Source organism: Pseudonaja textilis, chromosome 8 (assembly GCF_049901715.1).
Source record: "Pseudonaja textilis isolate UNSWEBS1 chromosome 8, rPseTex1.2, whole genome shotgun sequence".
Lineage (NCBI taxonomy): Eukaryota > Metazoa > Chordata > Lepidosauria > Squamata > Elapidae > Pseudonaja > Pseudonaja textilis.
Genome location: NC_141997.1, coordinates 12,869,709 through 12,895,884, shown reverse-complemented (window position 1 = coordinate 12,895,884; position 26,176 = coordinate 12,869,709). Strand labels below are relative to the sequence as shown.

At 34.3% G+C, this 26,176-nt stretch overlaps 1 protein-coding gene across 2 annotated transcripts in view; it reads right to left on the bottom strand.

The window, feature by feature from the left end:
* ANOS1 (anosmin 1) overlaps positions 1-26,176 on the bottom strand; it is an 83,919-nt gene that overhangs the window by 5,803 nt on the left and 51,940 nt on the right. Inside the window, exons 7-13 of one of the 2 annotated variants that reach the window (XM_087938360.1) lie at positions 16,901-17,106; positions 15,834-15,981; positions 13,091-13,231; positions 9,402-9,499; positions 7,780-7,951; positions 6,535-6,755; positions 6,274-6,412 (exon numbers count right to left, since the gene is read on the bottom strand). In XM_087938360.1, coding sequence (XP_087794486.1) covers positions 6,274-6,412; positions 6,535-6,755; positions 7,780-7,951; positions 9,402-9,499; positions 13,091-13,231; positions 15,834-15,981; positions 16,901-17,106 — 1,125 coding nt within the window. The remainder of the gene's footprint in view (positions 1-6,273; positions 6,413-6,534; positions 6,756-7,779; positions 7,952-9,401; positions 9,500-13,090; positions 13,232-15,833; positions 15,982-16,900; positions 17,107-26,176) is intronic. The other variant, XM_087938361.1, reaches the window with a different exon arrangement.

Genomic DNA, 26,176 nt, shown 5'->3' with positions numbered 1-26,176 from the left:
TAAGACTCTTCTTTTGGATTTGAGTTTTATTTTTTTTTTCAAAAAGAAGGATTCCATTTTCTATTTTGGTTTCTGGTATTGGATACATGAGCGGGGAGTGAAAGTGAAGGGAAAAAAAAGTAGCGCTGTCATTTAGAGGCTTGGACATACTGTTTCTTTCTTTCCTCAGTTTGTTTATGTACTTGTGCTGTACTCAAGGACTCTGAGCTTTGCACTAAAAAAAATAGTGGGATGAGCATGGCAGATTGTTTATACAGGTGTCCATCTGTGAAATTAAATAATTAGAGCTTCGAGCTGAAGTTGAAAAAAAGAAGATTGAAGTGACCTTGAAAATACTGGAACCAAAAACATTGAGTTGATTTATTAAAGAACCTTGGACACTCAGGGGCAGTGGGTGGCTTAACTTTAGGTTATTTTCCATCTCCGTTTTTACTCTCCCCCCCAAGTTGGATTTTTATATTTGGATTTTAATCTTCTAGTCCAGAAACTCTTCTTTTTCTCTCTTTTATTAAGAGAAATAATTGGATTAAGGTACATAAGTGCCTGAAGATTTTTTTTTTCCCTTTTTCTTTTTTGGAGTGGCAATTGCCTGCCTGTACTCCTTTTTTTTTCTTTTTTCTTTCTCCCTCTCTACAGCTAAGCACTACAAGATGAGCAGAAAGACAACAGCACCACCTTCCTCAATACCAATAGCCTCTTCACCATCTGGAAGTCAACGGACAATACAGATAATTTTACAACAGGAGAAAGAGAAGGAAGTGACATTACAGATGATTATGCAAGGAATCAGAAGATTGAAAAGAGAATGGAGAATATTGAGCAAAGAATTGAAAAGACAGATGAGAAAGTAGAAAATATTCAACAGATGATGATGCAATATGAAAATAGATTTTAAAAAATTGAAGAAGATGATACACAAAGGGACAAGAAAATTGGAGATATTAATACTCAATTGAGCAATGTCGAGAAGGGCAGATGTGAACCATTAGGATGGGAAATTGACATATCAGAATTCTACTTAAGATTTCAAAATGTAGAAGAAGAAAAAGGTGGAAATCTTGCTGAAATAATGACAGAAATACTGGCAGAAGCGTTAGAGATAACCAAAGAGAAGATGAAGTGTTCCGTGTCTATACAAGATACGCAATGAGAAATAGACCACCAAGAGAAGTTCATATCAGATTCACTAAAATTATTATTAAGATTATTAAGACACAGATACTGCAGGTGGCAAGAGAGAAAACTTTAAAGTACAAAGATAAAGAAATTGTGGTGCTGAAACAGGTACCAAGAAGAGTAAGAGAGATGAGAAAAGAATATTTATTTTTGACCAGAGTGTTATTTAAAAGAAGAGTAAATTACAGATGGCTGATGCCAAAAGGCCTCTTGTTCACCTGGCAGGAACGAAGACACAGAAGTGACACAGTTGAAAAAGCTGAGCTATTCTACTTAGAATATTTCAGAGGAAAGGAGGAAGAAGCTAGAAAGGAAGAGTCACTAATTGAATTCCAAGAGGAGTGTATAGCAGTAATCGAAAAAGAGAAAGAAGAAAATGCAGTAGGTGGTGTACCCAGAGAGCAACGAGAATTAAGACCTACTAGAGCAATAAAAACCCCTCACAAAGCCTAACATGGATGAAAGAAAATTGATTACGATTAACATAAATGGACTTAATTTGGCTACCAAAAGAAGGAAAGTATTTCATAAATTAGAGAAATTAAAATTTGATATAATTTGCTTACAAGAAGTACATATTAAAAAAAATGAATATATACTGAAACAAAAAAAATTAGGGAAATTATTTACATTGCTGGCACAATCTAAAAACAGAGGTGTGGTTTTATATATTAAAGACACAATTTTGGCAGAATTAATTTACACAGATGATGATGGAAGGATTTTGATGGTGGAAATAATGGACAATAATGTCAAAACACTTCTAATTGCAATTTATGCTCCAAATGATAACTAAGAAGAATTTTACAGGAAATTACATATGAAAATAATTGAACTGGACTATGTTAATATTTGTATGATGGGAGATCTTAATGGAATAGTTAAGGATTGGTTGGACTACAAAATGCAGAAATCAACAAAGAAAGTTAAAAAGATATTACCAAAATCTTTCTTTAGAATAACAGAAGAATTCAACTTAAAAGATGCATGGAAAGAGAGAAATGTGGAGAGTAAGCAATACACTTTTTACTCAAACAGACATGCTTCATGGTCTAGAATAGACATGATATGGATGTCAGCAGACTTACTGGCCAACATATGAGAGACTGATATAGAAACAAGCACTTGGGCAGACCATAATCCAGTAACAGTTACTTGGAAAGGACATAAGAGGAGATCCAAATGGACCTTAAATAATACAATATTAAAAGAAAAAGACGTTAAATAGAAAATAGAGAAAGAACTTGCTTTCTTTTTTAAAGAAAATAGAAAAGAGGATACATCTCTACAGAACCTCTGGGACATGATGAAGGCCTACACAAGAGGCTTGATAATAGACTATACAATGAAAAGAAATATAAAACAGAAAAAGACTTTCAAAATATTGGAGGATGATAATAAAAAATTGAAAAAAGATTTACAGAAGTCCCCGCAAAAAAAGACATTAAAAATAGAATGGATATAATTAAACATAAAATGTGACTAATGCAAAAAAGAGGAACTAGCACAAAAAATTAAAAATGCAAAACAGAATTACTTTGAAGATGCAAATAAACCAGGCAGATGGATAGCCTATAAACTGAGTAAGGAGAGAGAATCAAGAAGGATTAGCCAACTAATAAATGAAGAAGGACATGCTTGCTATGGAAATGAGGAGAAGAAAAAAATTATACAAGATTACTATGGGAAATTGTATTTTCAAGAGGATATTCAAGAAGAAAAAGTTAAGCAATGTTTACAGAAAGTGAATTTACCTCTGATACCTAAAGATACCAAAACAATGCTAGAAGGGAATATAACAATGATGGAATTAACAGAAGCCTTAAAAAAACAGAATATTGGAAAAGCACCGGGTCCAGATGGCTTACCAGTGGAATTTTACAAGACTTTCCAGGAAATATTGAATCTTCACCTATTAGAAGTTATGAATGAAGTTATGTTAAAGAAAAGAATACCCAAAACATGGACAGAAGCATATATTACTCTTATTCTGAAGGAGGATACAGACCTGCAGCAAGTTACAAATTATAGACCTATATCCCTATTAAATTCAGATTATAAAATTTTTGCTTAAATTTTGGCAGAAAGACTAAAAAGGTATTTAAATAACTTTATCCATATTGATCAAAATGGATTCCTGCAAAGAGACAAATCAAAGACAATGTGAGAATTATTTTGGATACTCTGGAATACTATGTGGCACATCCTAAGAAGCAAATGGCTTTGATGTTTTTAGATGCACAAAAAGCCTTTGACAATGTGAGTTGATGATTTATATTATTGCAATTGGAACAAATGGGCTTTGGTAAAAAAAATCATTCAAGCCATTGAAATGATATACTATGAACTGCAAACTGCAAAGGTTATGTTAAATGGAGAACTAACAGAATCTATAGATATAAGAAAAGGGACAAGGCAAGGTTGTCCTCTGTCACCCCTGCTGTTTGTGTTAACATTGGAAGTGTTGAATAGGAATATTAGAGAAGAAAAAGAAATAAAAGGAAAGAAAATCAAAAAGGAAGAGTATAAATTGCAAGCTTTTGCAGATGACCTGGTATTTATATTAGAAGGCCCATCAGAAACAGCACCTAAATTAATAGAAAAAATAGAAGAATGTGGAAAAGTAGCAGGTTTGAAAATAAACAAAGGTAAAACAAAGATATTAACAAAGAATATGTTAGTAAGATGAAAGAAAGAGTTGGAAGAAGTTTTAGAAATAAAGGTCACAAACAAGGTTAAGTATTTAGAGATGAATATCACACCAAGATGTAGCACACTGAAGGAGGATAATTATCTTAAACTCAAACAACAGATAGCGACAGATTTGACAAAATGGAGAAACTTACAATTATCATTGATTGGGAGAATATCTACAATTAAGATGAATGTATTGCCTAGAATTTTATATTTATTCCAGACAATTCCAATCTGACTAGGGAAAGAGTTTTTTGAAGACTTAAATAGAATTGTGCTGAAATATATTTGGCGGGGCAAAAAAGCAAGAATAAAAACTGTTACAAGATGCAAGAATAAGAGGAGGGTTTGCCTTGCCTAACTGGGAGTTGTATTACCAGGTGACGGGGGTAAAGGAATGGATAACATTAAGGAACAACAGACTATTGCCCTTAGAAGGGCATGACTTGCTGTTGGGATGGCATGCCTTCCTTTGGTATAAGGGAACTAAAAACACAGGAGTATTTTAGAAGACATTACATTCGAGAGGCATTGTTTTTGAATTGGGAGAAGATAAAAAGACAATATTATTTAAAAATTCTGTTATGGATATCTACCATTGAAGCTTTTTCTTATCCAATAATATATAAAAAGGAACAAACAGTTAGATATGGTGAGATATTGAATGAAAAGGGTGAACTTAAATCTATTCAAGCATTGGAAGAACAAGGTGTAAAAATGAACTGGTTTTCATATTTGCAGATACAATCTATATTTGACAAAGATGTTAAAGCAGAAGGAATTTATGATAAGTTGACTGATTTAGATAAAATTTTGATGGGTACTGATGAAAAGGTAATTAAAAAACTTTATGGTCACTTATTAGAATTTAAATTGGAGGAGGAACAAGTTAACGAAATGATGATTGCTTGGGGGAAAATTTTTGGATACGGGATTGATTTAGAAAAATGGCAAAAATTGTGGTCTCAAAATTATAAAAATGACAATGTCAACTGCATATAAAGAAAATTTGTATAAGATGTTTTACAAATGGCATCTACCCCCAGTGAGACTTGTGAGAATGTTTAAGAATAAATCGGATAAATGTTGGAAATGTCATCAGATATCTGGTTCATATTACCATATGTGGTGGACATGCTTGGACGCAAAGAAATATTGGACTAAAATCCACACATGGTTGGAAAAAATGATAAAACAACATATAGACTTTTAACCAGATATCTTTTTATTGGGAATTATACTGGAAATATACAACAAAGAGTTGAAATATTTGATTGTAAATGTATTAACAGCGGCTAGGATTGTATTTGCTAAGAATTCGAAAAATGATAAAATATGCAGGAGGAAGTTATTAAGAAAATTATGGACAGTGCTGAAATGAGTAAACTGACATTTGAAATTAGAGAACAAGAAGATAAACAATTTTATATGATATGCGATTTGTTTTATCAATGGTTGGACAAAAAGACATGGTAATGTAATAGACTAGATAATTCTGTGAGAGAAATTTAATAGATTGATATAAAACATAATATAGACATATATAACCATTGGTTGAAAGTATAACATAAATTTTAAGATAAAATCTGGAATATCTTGTATAAAATGATGGAATAAATAGTTTAATAATGGATGATTAATAACTGATAAATATATAAGCATATGTTAGTTTGAGAATGTGAAAATTGATATAAACTAGGAGTAATGATTACAAAAGGATAGCACAAAAGATTTGTAACCAACTGACACACTGTATGGATATAAAATGGAAGATGGTTTTATGTTTTTTATGTGTATGTTTGTGTTTTAAAAAATAAAAACTCTTTTCTTTTTTAAAAAAGTTGCTGCTTCCTTTGTCCAAAACTTACTTGAAGATGGCAGACAGCTTGAAAATAGGCCCACACCATCACATAAAAAAATCCTAAAACTAATGTTTTGCAGCATACAAAATTTTAGAAACATTCCAAGATGGAAGTTTTTGAGATTCTTGAGTGCAAAGGATAAACATTCAATATAACATCCAGAGAACTATAAGAAAGCCAGATATGACAGAAAGTAAAGATTTGGAATGCACCTGTTGATTAAATTCTGGATTCTGTTCTAGATAGATTTACCAACTTTCCTTTGTTGAAAATATAATTTAAGATTTAATCCATTAATAAGAAAGACTGTAAACAAGGTAAATCAAAGTTGAGCTAAGCAGCCATTTCAGACCAATCTCACTGCTAATTTCAGATGAATTATTAAGCATCTTTTATCCTAAATAAATCAAAGACTATGTTCAGGCTGTTAGGTCAGATGGAGAAGAGTATGTCTAAAAATACTCATAATGTATTAAGTTCCATATAAGAAAGAGAGAGATGCATGCATCAGAATAAGTTATTGTAGTGTGTCAACACTCACTCTGTGGTGATATCACTAAATTGGGTGTTTGAAATGATTTTATTGCAGCTGGTCCTTCACCACTTGTGGTTAACACTTGAACTTCTAAACGGTAAAGAGTTGATGGTCTTAGGTTGGGTACTGTCAACATATGGTGATCCTAAAAGGAAATGTAAACAGTTATTTGAAGTAAAAGAAATATATTTGAGGCATTCAGTGTCATCAATCAACTCAACTTCTTCCCTCCTATATATCCGCCTCCCCCACTGAAGAGGTACTTACTACTGGCAATATTTGTGATTGGGAGATAATGCTGTTTGGTAAGCTGTTTTGCCTGCTTTCTGTAGTGACTTCTGCCCAAGTGACTTGAAATCCTGTCATTGGTTGGTGAAGATTTGTTTTTGATATTTTCCAGGAAAAGTGGCCTGTAATATTAATGTCCTGAACAATGAAAGAAGCAGAAAGATTCTCTGGTTTTGCCAATATTTTTGAGATAACAGGATCTGTAAAATAATACCAACACAAAGAGAGAAGTTATCATCTCTGTTAATCTTAAGTACAATTTTTAAAAGATATACATTAAGGGAGTCTACAACAATGTGTCATATAAACTTTGCTCTTATATGATGAGGATGGAATGTTTACTCTCAAATGAATTGCTCACCATTATATGTCTTATTTTATTTACCATGAATATAGTTTCATTTTATACAATGCACTTCAATTAGTAAACATTACCACAAATTCTAATTTCATGATTTGATGTTGTTCATAAGTGATGTAGATGCATTTATATTATTATATTATATACAATTCTGTAAATCAACTTTATCTATATGTTTTATATATGAATAAAATGTCTTTTTTTAAAAAAACAACAACTACTGTATTATTTATTGAAAATATCATGTTTATATAAATATCTTTACATAAATGTGAGTCAATTAATATTTGAAGATATTAAATTCATTGTATGGAGGATCAGAATATAAAATGTTAAGGCAATTTGTGGTACCAGAACTGAAACTATTACTTACAATAGTATATTTTTCTATCTAAAGAAATTGCCTAAAGAGATGTGATCTATCGAAGAAAATATAAAATGTTTAGAGATAGCCAAACCAGCTGTGAAAGGCACACATCTTATCAGGTTAAAAAAAGCATACAAATGTATAACGTTTTGTTGTATCTCATACCTAAATTGTATTCTTCTGTTACATATCAAATTTGTAAAATAATTTTATTTAATGTAGCATAAAAATGAGATAGTAATGAAGATCATATTGAAAACTTCTAACTTACTGACTGTAAAATCAGATTACAAAAAAAATTAAATTTGTGGTTGTTTCTTTTGTATTTGTATTCTTATTAATTAATCTGCTTTTGCAATACTAATACTTGTAAGTGGTTACATTAAGAATTTTAAAGCTCTTCATATAATGATGGAAGCAATCCATTTTAAAAACTAGTGTTTGAATGTTTAGCTATTTAACTATTTTATTTCACTGTAATGGTTTTGAATCTTACCTCCTTTAGCTACGCAGCTTACATACTTGTGTTTTTTCCCTTTTAGATCAGAACAAGGTGGAGTCGTAAAAAAAATGCTTTCAGATTTCAGCTGACCATTGGATCTTACTGGGTGAACTGTAACCTTATACTTGCAGGAAAAGGACAGGTTCTGAAGAATTATATAATTTTCCTATGAGAGACATAAGCCATTTTATTATCCTTCTCTTGGGTTTAAATTTAATATTTTCCAAGCAATCAATGCAAAAATGCATTTTTAGAAAGCAAGACAGTTTACAAAATGCATAAATATTCTCAGATATCATTTATTTATTATAGTGAGATGAAATAGGTGATGAAATAGGTAAGGCTGAAGGCAGCATATTCAGCCCAAATCTCTAGATGACTTCATATAGAAGAAATTTTATAATATGGCACAAGTTGAAAAGGAAAAAAAAAGTGGCACATATTTAAATGGAATCATAAATGGTAGTGTTCTTCAATATGAATTCCTCTACCACATAGGTGGAAAGTAATTCTCTATTCAAAAGTTTGCACAAACATGTGTCTATGTGATAAAAAGGAATTAAAAAAAACTATAGTAGATAATTTAATCCAATGAAGTGCGTGAAGGCAATAGTTGATTTTTACAAAGCATACTTGAGAATTAAACATAACATTTTATTTTATGTAAAATTATACTGTATGTAATATTGCACTGCACATTGCACTGCATACTGCACTGCACATACAAGAAATGTTTCTGATTGCCATTAATAAGTATTTTCTAACTTAAATGAATTTAAACAAATTGTAAAAGTTGATATAAGAAAATATACAAAAATCTGCATCAGTTATATGGAAAGAATATAACTTGTTCTATCGAATCTTACAAAATCAGTTTGTACCACAAACAAAAGATGGAACAATTCTCTTCCAGTCTCAGCTTCTTGAAATAACCATAATTGGTAAGAACAACATTGAATCAATACTTCTTTTATGAGGCCTTATATAAAGTATATAATTGAAGTATATGACTTCAGGTGTTAGCATAAGTTGGATAAGTAGACAAGATCTTGAACTTATTATTAATTTCCCAAGGCATACTGCTATATTTCTTCAAGAAACTTCAGAAAAATGGGAACATAATTCATGCCAGTTTTAGTAGGTGTTTTTAAAGGAGGGGGGATTCAATTTTCCCTAACAAATTAACCCCATAAACCCTGGTGCTGTCTTCATCTACAGTACAACTGCCATGCCAGCTGCAGCTACTAACCATCCAAAAGAATTAATTAAAAATCTGGTTCTCCATCCTAACAAATACACTAGATTAACCAGCCTTCCTCAACATAGACCACTTCAAAGGATTCAAGTCACACATAATGCACATTCATTAGAGCTAATGGCCAATTGGCCATATTCAATCTATAGGAACTCAAGCCAAATACATGTGGAGGACTCCAAGGAACTGAAATTACAATAGCTTTTCATTACAAAGGACAAAATGGATGCTTTGAAGCATAGAACAAATTTGTATTTGAAATATAAAGGGAACATATTGCGATCTTTAAAGGTCATATATACTCTTCTCACAAATATAAGATCATATATTTACAGTTTATTATGCTTAAAACTTAACTTACATACGTTACATCATTGAATTTTTCAGGCTCTTCGGTATTGTTGTAAGAACATAATTCTGGGAACCACTGAACATTATATTCTTCCCTGCTGGTGACATCTATCAGTGAAATATCATAACAAGGCAAAATTAATAGAAGCTTACACTTAAAAGTCTTCGATTTTTTTTGAATAGTTCATGCAGAGACACACATAAATAGTGGACATATTTATCATTTGAGGGAAAAATATATAAAATGAAAATGCATATGCCTTTTAGAATATTGGAAGTTAGTCTGAGCAAATTCCAAATGTCTCAGGTTGACCTGGTGAAACAGTTTATACACTGCTGTGTTGCACCATTAAAATATCACGCAGGAGAATGGAATTTGCAGTTTTAAAAGCCCACAGAAAAGTAGAAGTAGGAAGTGCAGAAAAATGGACACAATAATATACTAAAGAATTATTACAAATCTATGACAAAATGCCGCCCATTTATAAATATATCAGTATTATAAATATATAAGAACACGAACAAATATATAAGGTTCTCAGAAAATAAGGTGGAGTCTTATTTTCTTTTAGACTTGAAAATAATCACTTCTGCTTATTTTTGAGGTGGTCTTACTTTTTTTGAGGTGCAGCAGGCCAAACTTGGTGAGCTGGACACACTGTGGATGTACTGTCACCTCCATTTCGAAACTTCAGCATTCAGAATGGAGGCTTTTTGGCGAACAGGAAAACAATGGGGAGGGGGAATTTTCCTGCTTGCCATCCTTCCCTCAGTCTGTGCTGAGCTTGAGGAATAGATGACAGGCAGGAAAATCCCCTCTCCCCATTTTTCTCCCATTCACCAAAAAGCCTCCCACAAGCCTCCCAAAAAGAGGGAGAAAACAAAGTAGCTGGCCATAGAGCTACCAGCTTCAAGGAAGTGGCCCAACAAGCAGAAGTGGTGCACCCAGAAAGAGAAGGGCAAAAGTGGTATTTGCGCTGCTACAAGGGGCCAACGGGCTGCAGCTGCAGCCATATAATTGCCCCCCCCTTGCACCCATGCCACTTGTGCTGGTCACACCCATCCCCCTGGACTTATTTGTGGGTTAGTGGTAATATTAGGCCCACCCCCCCAAAATTAGGGTTGGGCTTATTATTGGGGTGTGCTTTTGAAGAAACACAGTAAGAGAGAACAAAAAAAGATAAATGAATCATTTTATTAATATTCATCTAATTCTGCAAGTGATTTTCCTACGTTGCTTTAAAAAAATCATGAAAGTTCTCTTTCAATTTTCCTCATTTCTAGTTTTTCCCATAGATAGCTATGGGAAACACAATCAATGCAGATTAATCTGCATTTAATTGCCAGGTTGATGTCTTTACTCTCCACACTCAATGCATGTTCAAGTTTCAAAGCACCTGGGGTCAGTTGCAAGCAAGATTCGGAGCAAGTAAGTCTGGCCTGCTTATGTGAATTAAGAAGACATGGCAATCATGATAGAGAATTGTTAATAAAATTTACTTCATGAAAATACACTGCATTTAGAATGCAGTCATATCAATCATATGAAAACTAAACAGTGATGTTTAAACTATAGTATATGCATACGCAACACTTATTTGCAACTAACTTCTTTGGCTCTGCTCAAACATGTACAGTGAGTAACCTGAAAGCCATGTAAGCTAGCAGTATCACATATTTTTTCTTACGCAGAAAGAAACCTTCAGTTGAACTTTTGTTTGCTTTTCCATAATATTTGTTTTATTCTGTCTTATTTTTACCAAGCAGTCCAGTTTAACAAGTTTATCTCACATATTTCAACTTCCCTTTTCTTATCTTACCTAAATGTATCATTTGCTTTATACTAGGCAAATATTAAAATAAGTTATTCAGATGCCAGATTCGTTGATAGTTGTTTAAGATGTAGGAAGAGTAGGCAGTCTGAGACCAAACCAACCACAATTTCCACTGATTAAAGGCTAGTGCAACACAGAAGCAATAAACCCCCTTTTAACAGAAAATTGATATTATTATGTCAAGATGCTACATTATTCTTGGGGGGGGGGTGTTTTAAGCCATGCTTAACTGAAATGTAAGTTTAGAATGCAGATTTAAGTACATACCACTAATGCAAATCTTTGCCTATACAAATAGCATGCTATACGGTTCTGGGGCTGTTCCAGTGTGTTATTGCTAATAGCCTCTGCATCTGAGATGACTTATGACTCAGTCGTGCTATTCAATAATCTGTATGCATATAAAGAAAGATTCAGACCATGATCAAGCTAAAAATTTGCGGGTGAGTTTGGAGATTGTAACTATGCTCTACAGGTTCTTTTTTTCAGATGATTTGTCCAGTACCTAAATGCTGCAATAGGAAACTGATGTTCACATCCACTCTGAGATCCTACATGGGAGCACTTTTTTCATCTTGACCATCAAAGGCCATGGCTAGGCCATTTCTTGAGTCATTTGTACAGCAATATTAGTCTCCCATAGAGAATCTTCTACAGATCACTTAACTACCATTTCCCTTTTAATATAGTTAATGGTTTCCTAGACCCATTAAGATTGTGACTGATCTGTCAAGAGAAGCCTTGTACCTGAAACAAAGAACAAAAGGCCTCTATAATTGATTAACAAAGATAACCTGATTTTTCTTTTATCCATAGTCCTATATGAGTATCTACGTTGATAACAAGAATTGGAATGCTGCAATTCACATAAATGAGTTGCTCCTAATCAAACATTTAGAATCAGTATTGACACAAGCCCTGCTTTAGTCAGTACATGAGAATTCAAATGGAATTTTCTCTTCACTTACATCTATTAACTCAGGCACAGGAAGGATACAGGTGGATACAGAAGAGGGCATGACCAGAAAGTCTTATACAGACAATGGTATCAATCTAATAAGGAAAATGGTTGGTTCCATTTCTACAGGAGACTTCATTACATGCCTTCCTGCCTTCTCAATGAGCCAGAAACATCCTTGCATCAGTGGAAATGGTGGTGGTGAGGAAACACAATTTTTTCCTCCCTTTTTGCTCTATAGCTTTTGACTCTAGTTAATTTGCCCACCAACACCATCTCCACTGTTGCAAGAGAGCTGCTGCCTCCATAGATATAATTATAAGGAGGCTGGTTATGCCAACAGTTTTTTTGGGGGGAAATACCACTGAACAATCATAGTAGCTCAATCAATTTTAGGTTTACTTTGCTTAGTTTGGAGATCCTTAATCTACTACATATTTTCTCCCTTTGTATTGTAGTAATCAGAACCCCTGAGGAAGCTTTAAAAACCGGAAACATAAAACTGCTATTATTAGGGTTGAATAGATGGGGGGAAAAAATCTTTTAACTATGATATCTAAGTCAAATCAACACTATGGAAAAGGGAGCTGTAACCGTTTGGTCATATTGATGAGTAATACTTTATATGCATGGGTACATATGGAAATTACTAGTAAACATAATGCATATCTGCAAGCAAGATGCTTCTCCTCCACTCTCCTCCAAATATATGCATAGGAGAAAGTTGGAAACCTTTGCTTCTATATTAACTTAAATAATAAATAATAGCTCATATTAATTATAATATGCTTAAAAATGCCAACAGTATATCACAAAGCAGTCAGACTTTCTATATTTGTATATCCAAAATTACCACAAAGCTATCTGAATCAGTGTTTTTTAATAACTAACAAATTATTTAGGCACCTTCTGTTTTCTTCCAGTAGACTTTCACTTGAAGTTGGTCATCTTCGAAAAAAGGGACTCCAATTTCAAGAAGACGATTAAGTCTACTTCCTTTGAAGAATGAAACATCAGTTGCTTTACCAATGGTAGATGTCCATTCTTCTGTAAAAGAAAATATTTCTGAAAATTTTCCAGTTGCAAAGATGCTGTATATTCAAAATGTTTCAAATGATACTTGAAATGCATCTAATAAGAGATCACTGAATTACAAATCAAAAGAATAAAAATACAATAAAAGAAATAATTAACATTTATTTATAAAACATGAGTAAACATAAATAACTTTGCCAGTTGTTGGCAGCTAATTCTAAAAGAAAGTTATTGGTTCCAGAATATTTAGACATTTTCAAATTTTCTTGTTTGCTAAAATACAATATGATCAATCCTAGCTGGTAACATAGCTATTCTATTTTCAAAGATCCCATACATATGGCGCTGTATTCAGGTAAATAGAAGGTTATAACAGTGTTGATAACATTTTATTAATTTATTACATTTATAAGTAATAATACAATAACAAAATGATAAAGAATTCCAGTACTTCTGAATTCATCATAGTAACACAACATTTTAAAAAAGCAAAAACAATTTAATAGTGTAGCTGTTACTGACAAGGCATCCAGAGCCAACCATATCAAAAGAGTAATAAAGTGGTAAGTATTACTAATAATAGTCAGCACAAACATGAAAATTGACTAATGTGAAGTAGAAAACACTAAAAATGAAGATGAAGTTATATTGCAGCTGTTTTTGAAGAAATAGAAAAGAATATTACAGTTCTAAAATATTTTTATACTAGGTTTATTGATGAAAAGAGAATAAACTATTATTAAATAATGACATACATCTGCATTGAAATGTTAATGTTATAACATTGAATTAATGAAATTAATATTAATCCATAACAATTTATTCCTAATTTACAAAACATAGTTGAGATAATGTGTATATCAATTTTTCATAAGCTAATAAAGCAAAGCACAAAAGAGAAACACCGCTTTAAAACTGTCAAGCACTATTAAATATGTCCATGAGTTGAAATAGCTTCCATACTAGAATCAGGACAAATACTGGATTTCACAGCAAATCATATTTTCTCTGATGCTACTTTTACTCAGCTATAAAACTAAAATATATCCACTAACAGAAAAGAAAAGAAGATGACAAATTCAACAGAGTTCACAAAAATATAAACTCTTGTAGGTAAAAATGAAGAACAATAAAGAAGTGAAAATAATTGTGTATTTTTGAAAGCAGGTTAAAGAATAAATCAAAGTTAATTGTGAAATAAGAAAGAAAGGGTGCCTTCCAATTGAATGTAATTTGATGAAACTTTCATACATGTGGAAATCAGGGTAACCAGACCTTGATTAGCAAAGGTTTTATCTCAATCTAAATTTAATACGATCTGCAACAGGGGACAGAAACTGGTAAGTATAAAAAAGGAATTTGTTTCAGTTATCCTGCTGTAAAATGGATATAGAGATTAGATGTGAAGTTTCAGTGCACATAGCAAGCACTAAAGTGAACAAAATATGATGTATCTTTAAATCTGTCTTGTGTTCCTCTAGCAAATCCTTGTGTCAACCCTGAAGTGAACCTGGCTGAGGCCAACTTGGAGGCTTCAGGGTTGCCACACAACAGAGGAAGGGGGAAATAGTTAGATGGAGTTTTGTAGCCAAAACAATAAAGCTTTCCTGTGGGAACCAAGGACATTCTCAAGGTGGCTGGCCAGAGGAGGAATGAAGTAACCAAGCAATCGGCCAGCAACTGGATGGGACAGCGTGACCAGTGACTTGGAGGAAAGGGGAAACTTTCCTGTTTAATTAGGTGAAAGCCGTGGGAACTTTTAGTTTATTGGATATATCATAGTGGCACAACTGGTGAAAGCCAGTCGACTGGCTTTCACCAGTTGTGCCAATATGATATATCCAATAAACTGTTCTTTGAGGAATTTGCCTGCCTCGGAGTTCAGCTTTCTATGGGTGCATTACTTGGAATGTGGGCACATTGGAAATAATATTTAATTTATTAACTAGCACTAATCCTAACACTCTACAGTAGAATATTCCCAGTGTATTTAAATAGTGAAGAATGAAACATATGCAGAAGACATGCGTTAATTTTGCTTAATGTCACAAAAGCCAAAATATCTAGCACTTAATATCTCACAAATAGATGACAAACAGACTCATGGTTTCCCTATTTGTATGCTGTTTATATTTCTTAAGGATTAGGTGTATATTCTACTTTTCATTCATGACCCCTTCACCCACTCTCCCTCCCACATCCAGTCTGTGAGAAAGTTTGGACTAAGAGAGTGTGATTGGATAAAAATTATTCAATGAGCTTCCATGGTTGTGGATCAATAAAGCCTTAGGTCTTTCCAGTCATTGTTCTTAACTACTAAATCACATAATTATGATTTATTTTTATATTTGGAAAAGCTCCAAATATGTATATATTATAAAAACTGATTATCAGTATTGATTTTCTATATGTGCCCAGACAAAATAGGATTGTTAGATTCACAGTATCCCCATCTATGAAGTATTTCTAACCAAACTGGAATATTCTGGTCCAAGGAGAACATACCCAGTAAACTACTTAGGAATGGAATGAAGACAGAGAGTTAGAGAGGTAGATTAAAGATAGAGAGTTAGAGACAGAAACTTTACTATTCTTTTAAGGAAACACCACTTACTGTTGTTGATAGTTGTCTGAGTAGAACTAAAGTAGAGAGACACTTTTGCACTTTTCAGTCGTATTTGACCCCAGTATGTAACTGCCTGCAGTTCCACCACGTAATTACTACTGGGTTGAAGGTGTTCAAGGATCACATAATTTTGAGACTATAATGGGAAAAAGTTAAGTTGCATAAATCAAATATGATTTTGCTAACTATTTATTCACATCAGAAGCAAAAAATAGACATATTACATTCAACAGTGAGCAAATAAAATAGGCATAAAATAGGTCAGAAATGTAGCACGTTTAAAAGTATGTAAAATAAATAGGATTAAAACTAAATGAGATTTGGCCAGTATCGGGCCACGTCAATAGCATTTTCTCTTTACCAACATTTTCCACATTAACACAGAGTTAATGCTAACATTGAAACAATTTAGCTGCTACATATTGTATCAAATGAATAGGGTATTGTTAATCTCTACTATTCCAATTACTGAGTTTCAAGAAATTCTTTTTATTGAATATATATATATATATATATATATATATATATATATATATATATATATATATATATATATATGTATGTATGTATGTATATATGTATGTGTATATATATACATACACACACATATATTAGTAGTAGTAGTATTTTTGTTAGTATTCTGAATTTTATCACTTCTACACAATGAAAACGTATAAGCAATATGTACAATATGATATTACAAAGCCTAGGACTCTAAATAAAGAGTAAAATAATCTTTCTCAAAATATAAAAACAGCAATAAAAATCAGGAGCAGTCCATTAAACGTTGAATGCCCGTCTGAATAAAACTGCTTTAGCAATTTAGCAAGGAAGTAATTTAAATAATATAATGTCATTCAGTTAATGTTTGTCCTTCTGCCATGAACTTCTAAAATATTTTAAGTGCCCATTTTCCCTGTCCTCTTTTACAAAGTGGTCCTCAAGATGCTGCTTTGAGACTGGAAGCCTCTAGCCTAAAGAAAATTGAACATACTAGACAGAAGCAACTGAGACATTTATTTTTAGTATCTCATTCTATTTCCTTTTTTACTTACTCCATCTGAAGTCTTCCTTCTCTTCTTTTTTGCTGGGACAAGAGCCTTGCTGCTGACAGTCCAGCTCCAAAAGATTTTGTAATGATGGACTGGAATATCAGGTTCCTCTGGGACATCCCAAATAATCCTTATGTTTATGCTTCCATCACTGTTTACTGTAGAGTTGGCAATCCTGAGATTAGATGGAGCAGGTGGAGCTGATGGCTCTGATGGGAGGAAAGAGATTTATTGGGATGAATAATTTCGTTAAAATCAATATCAATGTTCCAAAAGTTTTGGACAGGAACTCCTTTGCCATTTTTGACAAGTGTTTCAAATAAATGCTTGTTTGGGATTTAGTGAAAGCAAGTGCATGGGATGGATAAATTGCACAGGGATAAAATTATTCTTTAAAAAAATGCTACGTTCTTCACTAATTGTGCCGCTTACTTTAACAAAAGGTTACGCAAAATCATGGCATGTAAGGCTGCCAAGAGTTTTCAGTCAAGATAACAATACATCTTTAAATACCAGGTCCTGTGGCACATACATGGATAGAAAGACTACACTCATGCTTCGTTTCCCGTTGGCCAGAAACCATGCCCTAACAATAGAAAATTATAGTCTAATATAGCACAGCTCTTAGATTCTTTAGTCAATAATCAAAAGGATATCAGAAGACAAGAATTTAAAATTTCATAACAGAAAATATTGAACATGGATTTTCTAAATTCCTAGACATACTTTTACATAAAATACATTTTTATATAAATTATTAAAGCATCTTTTAAAAATATGATTCATATCTTAAAGAAATTATAGAAAGATTATACTGGGTATACATATTTTTCCTACCCAGGTTTCTACATTTTAGATTTTAGAAGACATGTATGAAATATAAAATGAGAGAGAAAAGTAGCTTCATTTACATTGGCAATGCAATAAAACTATTATTAGTTTAAATATATTGCTATACAGCTGCCAAATAAACTATTTGATTGCTCTTTAGAACTGTGTATATAGTTACAATGTTTAGATTCCTTGCAATATAGCACCTAATCATGCTTTACTTGAGAATAATGAATAACTGCATACATACCTTTTCATATGCCATTAAATTAGCTTTTACACTTTCCTTAAAAAAAGATCTTACAGATCTCTATAAACTTTATTAGCAAGGATTCCTGATCCTATAATGCAATCTTTGATTCAGATTGACTGGCAGAGATTTTCTAACAAGTCTAGCTTTAGAACCACAACAATAAGCTATAAAGGATCCAATCTGAGTTGGTCATTGGGACCACAAATTTAATCTTCCAAGCTTTTGAACTCATGCTAGAACTCAGGGAACTTCACTTTCACCAGATCTATTAAAGTAAGTTTTACATTACACATCTTCAGCACATTTTTCTCAGTCAAAACCTTCATCAAGCATAACATAAACTATGTTTGATAAGTAACTATACAACTCATGCTGATGGATTCCTTTAACATGAGAAACCACTGGATGAAATTGGTACACCAGAGGAAAGATTGTTTTGTCATTTATTTCACTGCAAACAAGTAATGAAAAGATCATAAAGGTATAATGTTTCAGAAACCTTGCTATATGAACTGTATATACACTATAAATGTATTAACAATTTAATAAAGTTACCAGTGCTTAAAATACCAAGATTATAATTTTCAAATGTTAATTTAACATTTAGCTTAAATGGTAATCATGGATTTAGAATTTTTAGAAAGATTTGTAGAAAATATGCTAGAAATAAAAAGCTTAAGATTTAAATAGATAAAAATCTACATAATAGTTTTTATATATATTTTTACTTAGGAAAAGCAGCTGAATGGTGATGACTCTTAGAAATTAAGTACTTGTGAGGATGTAGATTTCCTATAAAAATAATATTTTGTATTGTTTCATATCTATAAAACAATGTATAAAACTGCTTAGGGTACATAAATACTCAAAAGAAAGGACAATCTCTCATAATCCTTTAAGTACTCAACCCAGCAGGCTTTTATAAAAGAAACAATTGTTTATTGTTGTCAATTTTATTGTTTCAGACTTTAAGTTCCTAAAGAGAGAAAAAGAAATAATCATGTAATAATATTTCTATTATTATTCAATAATAATTGTCAGAAATATGCAAGAACCATTACACAAGCAAAGAGGGCTGCAACACTTTGCTGAAAAGCAAAATAATATTTGGAAGAGTCTCAGGCAAATGAGTCTCTATTTCACTCAGTCCAAAGAAGGAGAAGTAAAGCACATTCAGACTTGAAGGATTCTGTTATTATAGCCAACTTATTAAAAAATAGGTCCAGTTGATTTTCTGGTTGGTTTACCTAATGAGCTTGACCATTCTACCTTCCAGAAAGTTCTCCAACTCTGACCAATATTTGAAATGAAATATATTGTAGGGAAAGTACAGTTGTACACATTCTAATCTGGTAGATCAAATAATGTTCACTATGTAGAATGACAGTATTAGATACAAATTACATTATTTAAAAACATAATTAAAAAGTAACTTTTTTCATTCTCTAGAACAAAAAAAATATTTATGTAAACAAAACAGTAAGCATACATACAGCTTCCCGCTCATTTTCTGACTTAAATTTTGTCTCAGAGTTCTAGAAATGTTATGGTTAACATGCCACCATCCTTTTCCAATCCTCTCAAATCAAAACTTATGGTATGTGATTTGCAAAATTAAAGTTGAACTGTCAGTGCCTATGCCAAAAAGAGCTTTCCCGGAAGCTAAAGCAAATAAATTATCAACTGGGGAAAAAACTAGTACATAATTGCTGTGGATATGTACCATACAGAAAAATCTTGTCTAATGCAGTTGTATGATCCAAATTTCTATTGTTATGTTCAGAACACAATTTTAAAGATGGATATTTGAGTCCTAGCACTTACTCCAATAAGTCTAATTTGAAGCAAAGATTATTATTTCTTTCAGCACATTTGACTAGTCTAAAACACAATCTAAAGTTGTCCTTCATCCACTGATTCAGCTGATTAAGATTTATGCACAGCAAGTACAGCTGAGTGAACATAGGAAATGCAACAATAACTCAATTCTGATTCTTTTTTTGTTCCATTTTGGTGCTAAAATATTAGGCACATTATATAACAAGTGGCAGATATCTAGAAGCTTCCTTAATTGAACTTGAACCTAAACACAGGTGATAGGGAAGAAATCAAGGATTATGTAGATCAGGGCTGTCAAATTTGTGGCCTGTGGACTAGATGCGTCACATGTTGGCCACACCCACGCCCAGTTTAGCGAAGAGGAAAAGTCACGAAATGTCATGTGATGATGCTGTGATGACACGAGTATGACACCATTAATGTAGATACATCAAAACTCTTCACAGTTAACCCAGCTATAAGGGTATTTACATGAATCAACCTGTGAAGAAGCAGGACTGATGGAAAGCAGAGGTGTGTGCCCATCCTATTAGCTCAGACAACCTTGATCTTTCTAAGCGCTATCACCATCACAACCCTTAAAAAGTAAAATATATCACATCTGGAGGAATGTTAATGGTCTGTGCTAAAGTGGTGAAAGGGAACAAAAGAATAAATAAATTCACTCTGCAATCTAGGTGATTCAGGGGAAAGATGGAAAAATCATTTATAATTATATATGTAACATCTGTTTAGCTATAAGTAAAATATTTTTAACACTTTAAATTAAAATATTTCTCTTCTAATTACAGTGAGATCACTAACTGTACTTTTTTTCACCGATTCACATCAGGTTATCTAGTAAAAGAAAGACAAAATTTGCCATACAGTACTGTACATTAGTCCTCTATAGCACATCCCTAAGATTAAACTAAATGTAATGCTTCCCTTCTTATGGAACTGTAACTGTAAAACTTACTACCCACAAACAAGGAAAAAACATTAGCAGATTTAAAGATAATTCTAAATATGGCAGTAACACAATCAACCCACAGATAGGCAGAACCCATTCTGAAGGTAACAGCCACAAATGAGTTCAATAGCATGCAATGATAGGAGATTAGGAAAGATGGAATCAGCACTGGAATGGTAAGGGTGGGAGTGAGGACTTAGACAAAAAGAAAAAGAAAATAGGGACTAAGCCTTTTTAGGATTCAAATTGAGACTTTAAAATGCCACAGACACTGAAGTGAGAGTTGGCCACAAAAATCGATTAAGAAATCCAAAATGTAATTAGCATTGAACATCACTGTGCCCTTCCAAGAAAGAGCAATGGGAAGCAACTGCTCACCGTGCACAGAATATTATAAATGAACAAAACGGATAAAACCAGACAAAGGGAAAAATACATTTTGCATCAAAAATTGTTCAACTGCTTGCAGCTGTAATTGTAATTGCAGTAATTGCAACAATTAATCTACAAGAAAATAATTTTTTACAAAAAATGTGCCTATAAAGAAAATTCTTTTCAAATATCTTCACTTTTTAAATATGTAACTTAGGTAGAGAATTTAACATGTCGGAGTTTTTCTTTAGATTGCTCCTAATCTTTAAGCAAAATTATTTAGAAAATATTCTCTTATTTTCTCTCTCTTTTTGTGATTTATCTTATATGCTGCTCTAATGTTACAAAAATTGGGATAAAGATTTTTAAAAAAGTTAAGGATCTACTACTGTTATATACCATCTTACTTCACCCTTTACTTCAAGTGAGACAAATAAAAGGAACTCATGAACAGAATCACAAATAGCCCCAAACATTCTGTGTAACACAAATGTTATATTCCTAAAGGTGCTCAAAACTCTCCTAGGACACAGTATAAATAGAATGCATTCTACCTTCAAATATCTTAACCTATGCATTCCTACTCTGTTAACTTTGAGCACAGCAAAGTGCTCCCTGCTTTCTAAGATTCTCGAAATAATGAACTAAATATTATTTAGGGATTGAAGATACTTGAATCCCATTAAACTTTAGCCAATTGGACATAAATATGCAGATATGAGCTTAAGCAACTATAAATACAATGATTTAAGGCATACTTAAATTTATTGGATTTCAGTGCACACCAGGAGTGGGATTCAAATTTCTTAACAACCGGTTCTGTGGATGTGGCCTAATTTGTGGATGTGGCTTGGTGGTCATGTGACTGGGTAGGTGTGGTTGGTTAGATGGTCATGTGACTAGCTGGGTGTGTCTTGTTGGTCATGTGACTAGCAAACCAAATATTAGTGGTCCTTGCTTAATGGCCAGTTGTTTAGCAAGTGTTCTAATATATGACTGACCTCCCCAGAGCTACTTGTTTTGACAGCCATGCACGCACTCACACACACACACACACACACACACACACACACACGTCCAGTTACAACATCCTCACATGGTGACTGAGGTTTTCTATGTTTTTTGCCATTTCCAACAATTCCTTCTGATTTCCGGTTAAAAATGCCCTTTGGGGAAAATTGACTTGTTTAACAACCACAGTGTTTGCTTAATAACCACAAGGTCCATTTAATGACCATGTTGTTTGCCTAACCTGTGATCTGCAACTTTAAAAACTCAAAGAGCCATTTTTCTATTTTCTTTTAAACAGGTCTCTCTCTCTCTCTCTCTCTCTCTTTCTCCCTCTTTTTCATCTCTTTTTTCTTTCTCCCTTTTTCTTTCTTTCTCTCTCATCTCTCTGTCTCTTGTCTCTCTCTCTTTCCCTCCATCTCTTTCTATCTGTTTATGTCTCTTGTCTCTCCCCCCCCCCACCTTTTCTCTGTCTCTTGTTTCTCTCTTTCCCTCCCTCCCTCTGTCACTCTCTGTCCGTCCCTTGGCAGGGGAGAGAATATAAGTCACTTTTTTCCAGTGCTGTTGTAACTTTAAGTGGAGGCTAAACAAATAGTTGTAAGTCAAAGACTATCTGTATCTAAGGCTTTAACCTTCCAATTAGCATCTAGCTAAATTTCAGCTGCATCTCTGCACCAAGCACATAGGATAATTTCCTTATTCCCAAAATGCAGGAAAATAACCCAGGCTTACAAGAAGTTGTACTTCTGATGTTTTTCAAGGTTAGCAACTTTAAGACATGCGGACTTCAATTCCCAGAATTCCCCAGGCAGCATGAGACCTGGTCATTTGATTACTCCCAAGTCACTAACATGAAAGAATTACCAACTTTAAAGATACTAATCATTGTATCTTGTATGAATTGGTTTAGTAAGATTCCATACTTACCACACTCCTGTCTCTGCTTGGACAGAACCATCAAGGCACTTCTACTGGATTGCCCCTTGTACCAAGACTTTGATTTAATATTGCTTCCACTTCCTCCTCCTCCTCCTCCTCCTCCTCACTAAATGCATGGATTGACCTCAAATGGATGTTACCTATTTTCTACTGGTGGATTAATTAATCTGTAAAATGTAATATAAACTGCCCCTTCATCACAAGGACACAGCTTTAAAGATATTAAAGTCCACACACCCCTCCAGGGATATTTGCTCCAGGCTACTTTAAAATGCTTCAAAGCCTGGTTCAGGCTTCCCGGAACTTCTCCTTGTAGCACTGAGTTCCTTGGCTTTTATTTTGAAATCCAGCACTCTTGGGCTTCAGCGCTGGATTTTAAAAGGCAGCCAGCTACTCAGTGCTACAAGAAATGCCAGGAAGCCAATGAATTAGTCAATTAAATAATACTTTTAAATTACTTTCTCTCCCAGCAATCTGGGCTGAAGCAAAATTAAACAATATCTGCTCCTTTGTTTTCTGAATGGATTTTATAGGAAGGAGGCTTAAATTCACACACACACACACCAGCCACTTCCCACTTGATCTACCTCATTGAGGAAGCATGGAGGACATTGTCAGCAATAGCAAAACGCAATATCTTCCAAATGGGATGGGGTGGGGGGATTCTTGCTACAGGCTTAAAACCTGGCAGTTCCAGCAACATATCATCAGCCTCATCATAGGCAAGTGGCCAGGAGGGGAAGGGGCAGGGCCAGCCAGGGGCATGATTTGCTGGTTCTCCGAACTGAGCAGAATCATAACATCTGGTTCTATAGAACCGGAGGGAACCGGTCAGGGGTGGAATTCAGTTTTTTGAACAACCAGTTCTGTGGGCATGGCTTAGTTGGTGGGTGTGGCTTGGTGGTCATGTGACTGGGTGGGCATGGCCAACTCGACATCACTCATGTCAAGGGGCGCTTCTCCTCACCTGGCCTCTCATGACAGTGGGGATGCTGCAATGGTCATAAGTGTGAAAAATGGTCATAAGTCACTTTTTTCAGTGCCATTGTAACTTTGAACCGTCACTAAATGAACTGTTGTAAGTCAATGATTACCCGTACAAAAATACAAAAAGCTTCTTTGTTTGCAAAAAGCTACCTTAAATACCAATCATTAGATTAAAAATACCTGCAAGGTGGAGTTACAAATCAGGCAGGGTGCCAGAGCACCTTGAGGAATGAAAACAGTTAAAAGCATGGATAAATATCAAAGAGCCAACTCTTGCTCATAAAGTGAAACCCTTTAGCAGAGAGGTCATTTAAGCTCTCCAGAAAAAGCAGACCCAGGAAAAGCAATCCTTAGATCCATTTGCACCACTTAAAAATACCAACTGATACCTCACAAGATATTCTAAGGAAATCACCCAGATTTAAATAAAGGTCACATGCCCCCCAGAAAGGCAGTAAAAAAAAATCATCCTGCCTCTTGGAAGTATACCCACACGCCGTCCAGGAAGCACAAGATCTGGGAACCATACTTGATATCCTTTCCCCCTGCCGTAATAAGGCCCCTTTCCTTATACAGTGCACCATGAACTTGTACAGTGAGGAAGGCATATTTAGAGTCTGTGTATATATTTACACATTTACCTTTAGCAAGTTCCAAGGCTCTGGTCAATGTGTGTAGTTCGGCCAGCTGGGCACTTGTGCCAGGAGGGAGGGGCTCCACTTCCCAGACATCATTCAAAGTGACCCTGCTTGCCTGATTCCATTTTGAACATAACTGGTGCCATCTGTGTATAGATTTAAATCTGGGGCAGGAAGAGGTACATCAGTCATGTCAGGACAGCTGGCATATGTTTCCTTAATGGTCTGAATACAATCATGTGTGGTTTCAACGTCTGGTTCAGGTAGCAATGTAGCTGGATTTAATGAATTAGATTGTATGATGTTTATCATTGGGTTATGAGTTATCAAATCTTGGTATTTCAGCATTCGTGGGTTGGTGAGCCACAAATGGCCCTTTGTTTTCAAGACTGCTCTAAGGGCATGGGTAGTATAAATGTCTAGTTCCTGACCAAAAGTTAATTTGCTTGCTTCCTGTGTTAAAAGCGCAGTCCCAGCAACAGCCTTGAGACAGGCAGACCATCCTTTTGCTACATTGTCAAGCTGCTTAGAGAGATAAGCCACCGGGCGATGCCATGTGCCCATTTTCTGAGTAAGAACTCCCACAGCGACTTTCTGTTTTGTATCCACAAACAACTGAAATGGATATTCCGAACTGGGGAGACCCAAGCTGGGGGCTTGTAGCAGGGCTTCTTTGAGTGCATTGAAGCTTTTGACTTCCTGTATATCCCACCTCAGTGGTTCTTTATCATGTCCTCTGGTGGCTTCATACAGGAGCTTGGCTATTAGACTAAAGTTAGGGATCGATATGTGCCAAAAGCCAGCAGCACCTAGAAAGCCTCTCAAGTCTCTCCTATTCTTAGGTGTGGGGAGCTGACGTATGGCTTCCTTGTGTTCATGCCCTTAGGTTCGTTTCCCCTGCTCTATGTCATAAACTAGATATCTGACTCTTTCTGAAACCAATTGTGCTTTTTTCTTGGATGCCTTATACCCCAGGTCTTGCAGGAGGACCAGCAATTTGTAGGTATTCTGCCAGCAGCCATCCTTCGTCTGTCCCATAACTAGCAGGTAATCGACATACTGCACTACCACATCTGGAGGGGGGGGGTTGTCAGGGCCTCCAAATCTTTTGCTAAGGCAGCCCCAAATAAGGTGGGTGAGTTCTTGAATCCCTGGGGCAATCGTGCCCAGGTATACTGCTGTTTTCAGCCTGTCAAGAGGCTCTCCACTCAAAAGCAAACAAATACTGACTCCCTTCGTGTACTGGTATTGTGATGAAGGCATCCTTTAGGTCAATGACAGAGAACCACTAAGCGGTCTGGGGGATCAATCCCAATATGACATAGGGGTTTGGCACCACCAGGTGTATTGTTACTGTGGCCTCGTTCACGACCCTGAGATCCTGGACTGGCCTAAATTTACCTTCACCCTTAGGAATAGGTAATATTGGAGTATTCCACTTTGATTCAGTAGGGACCAAA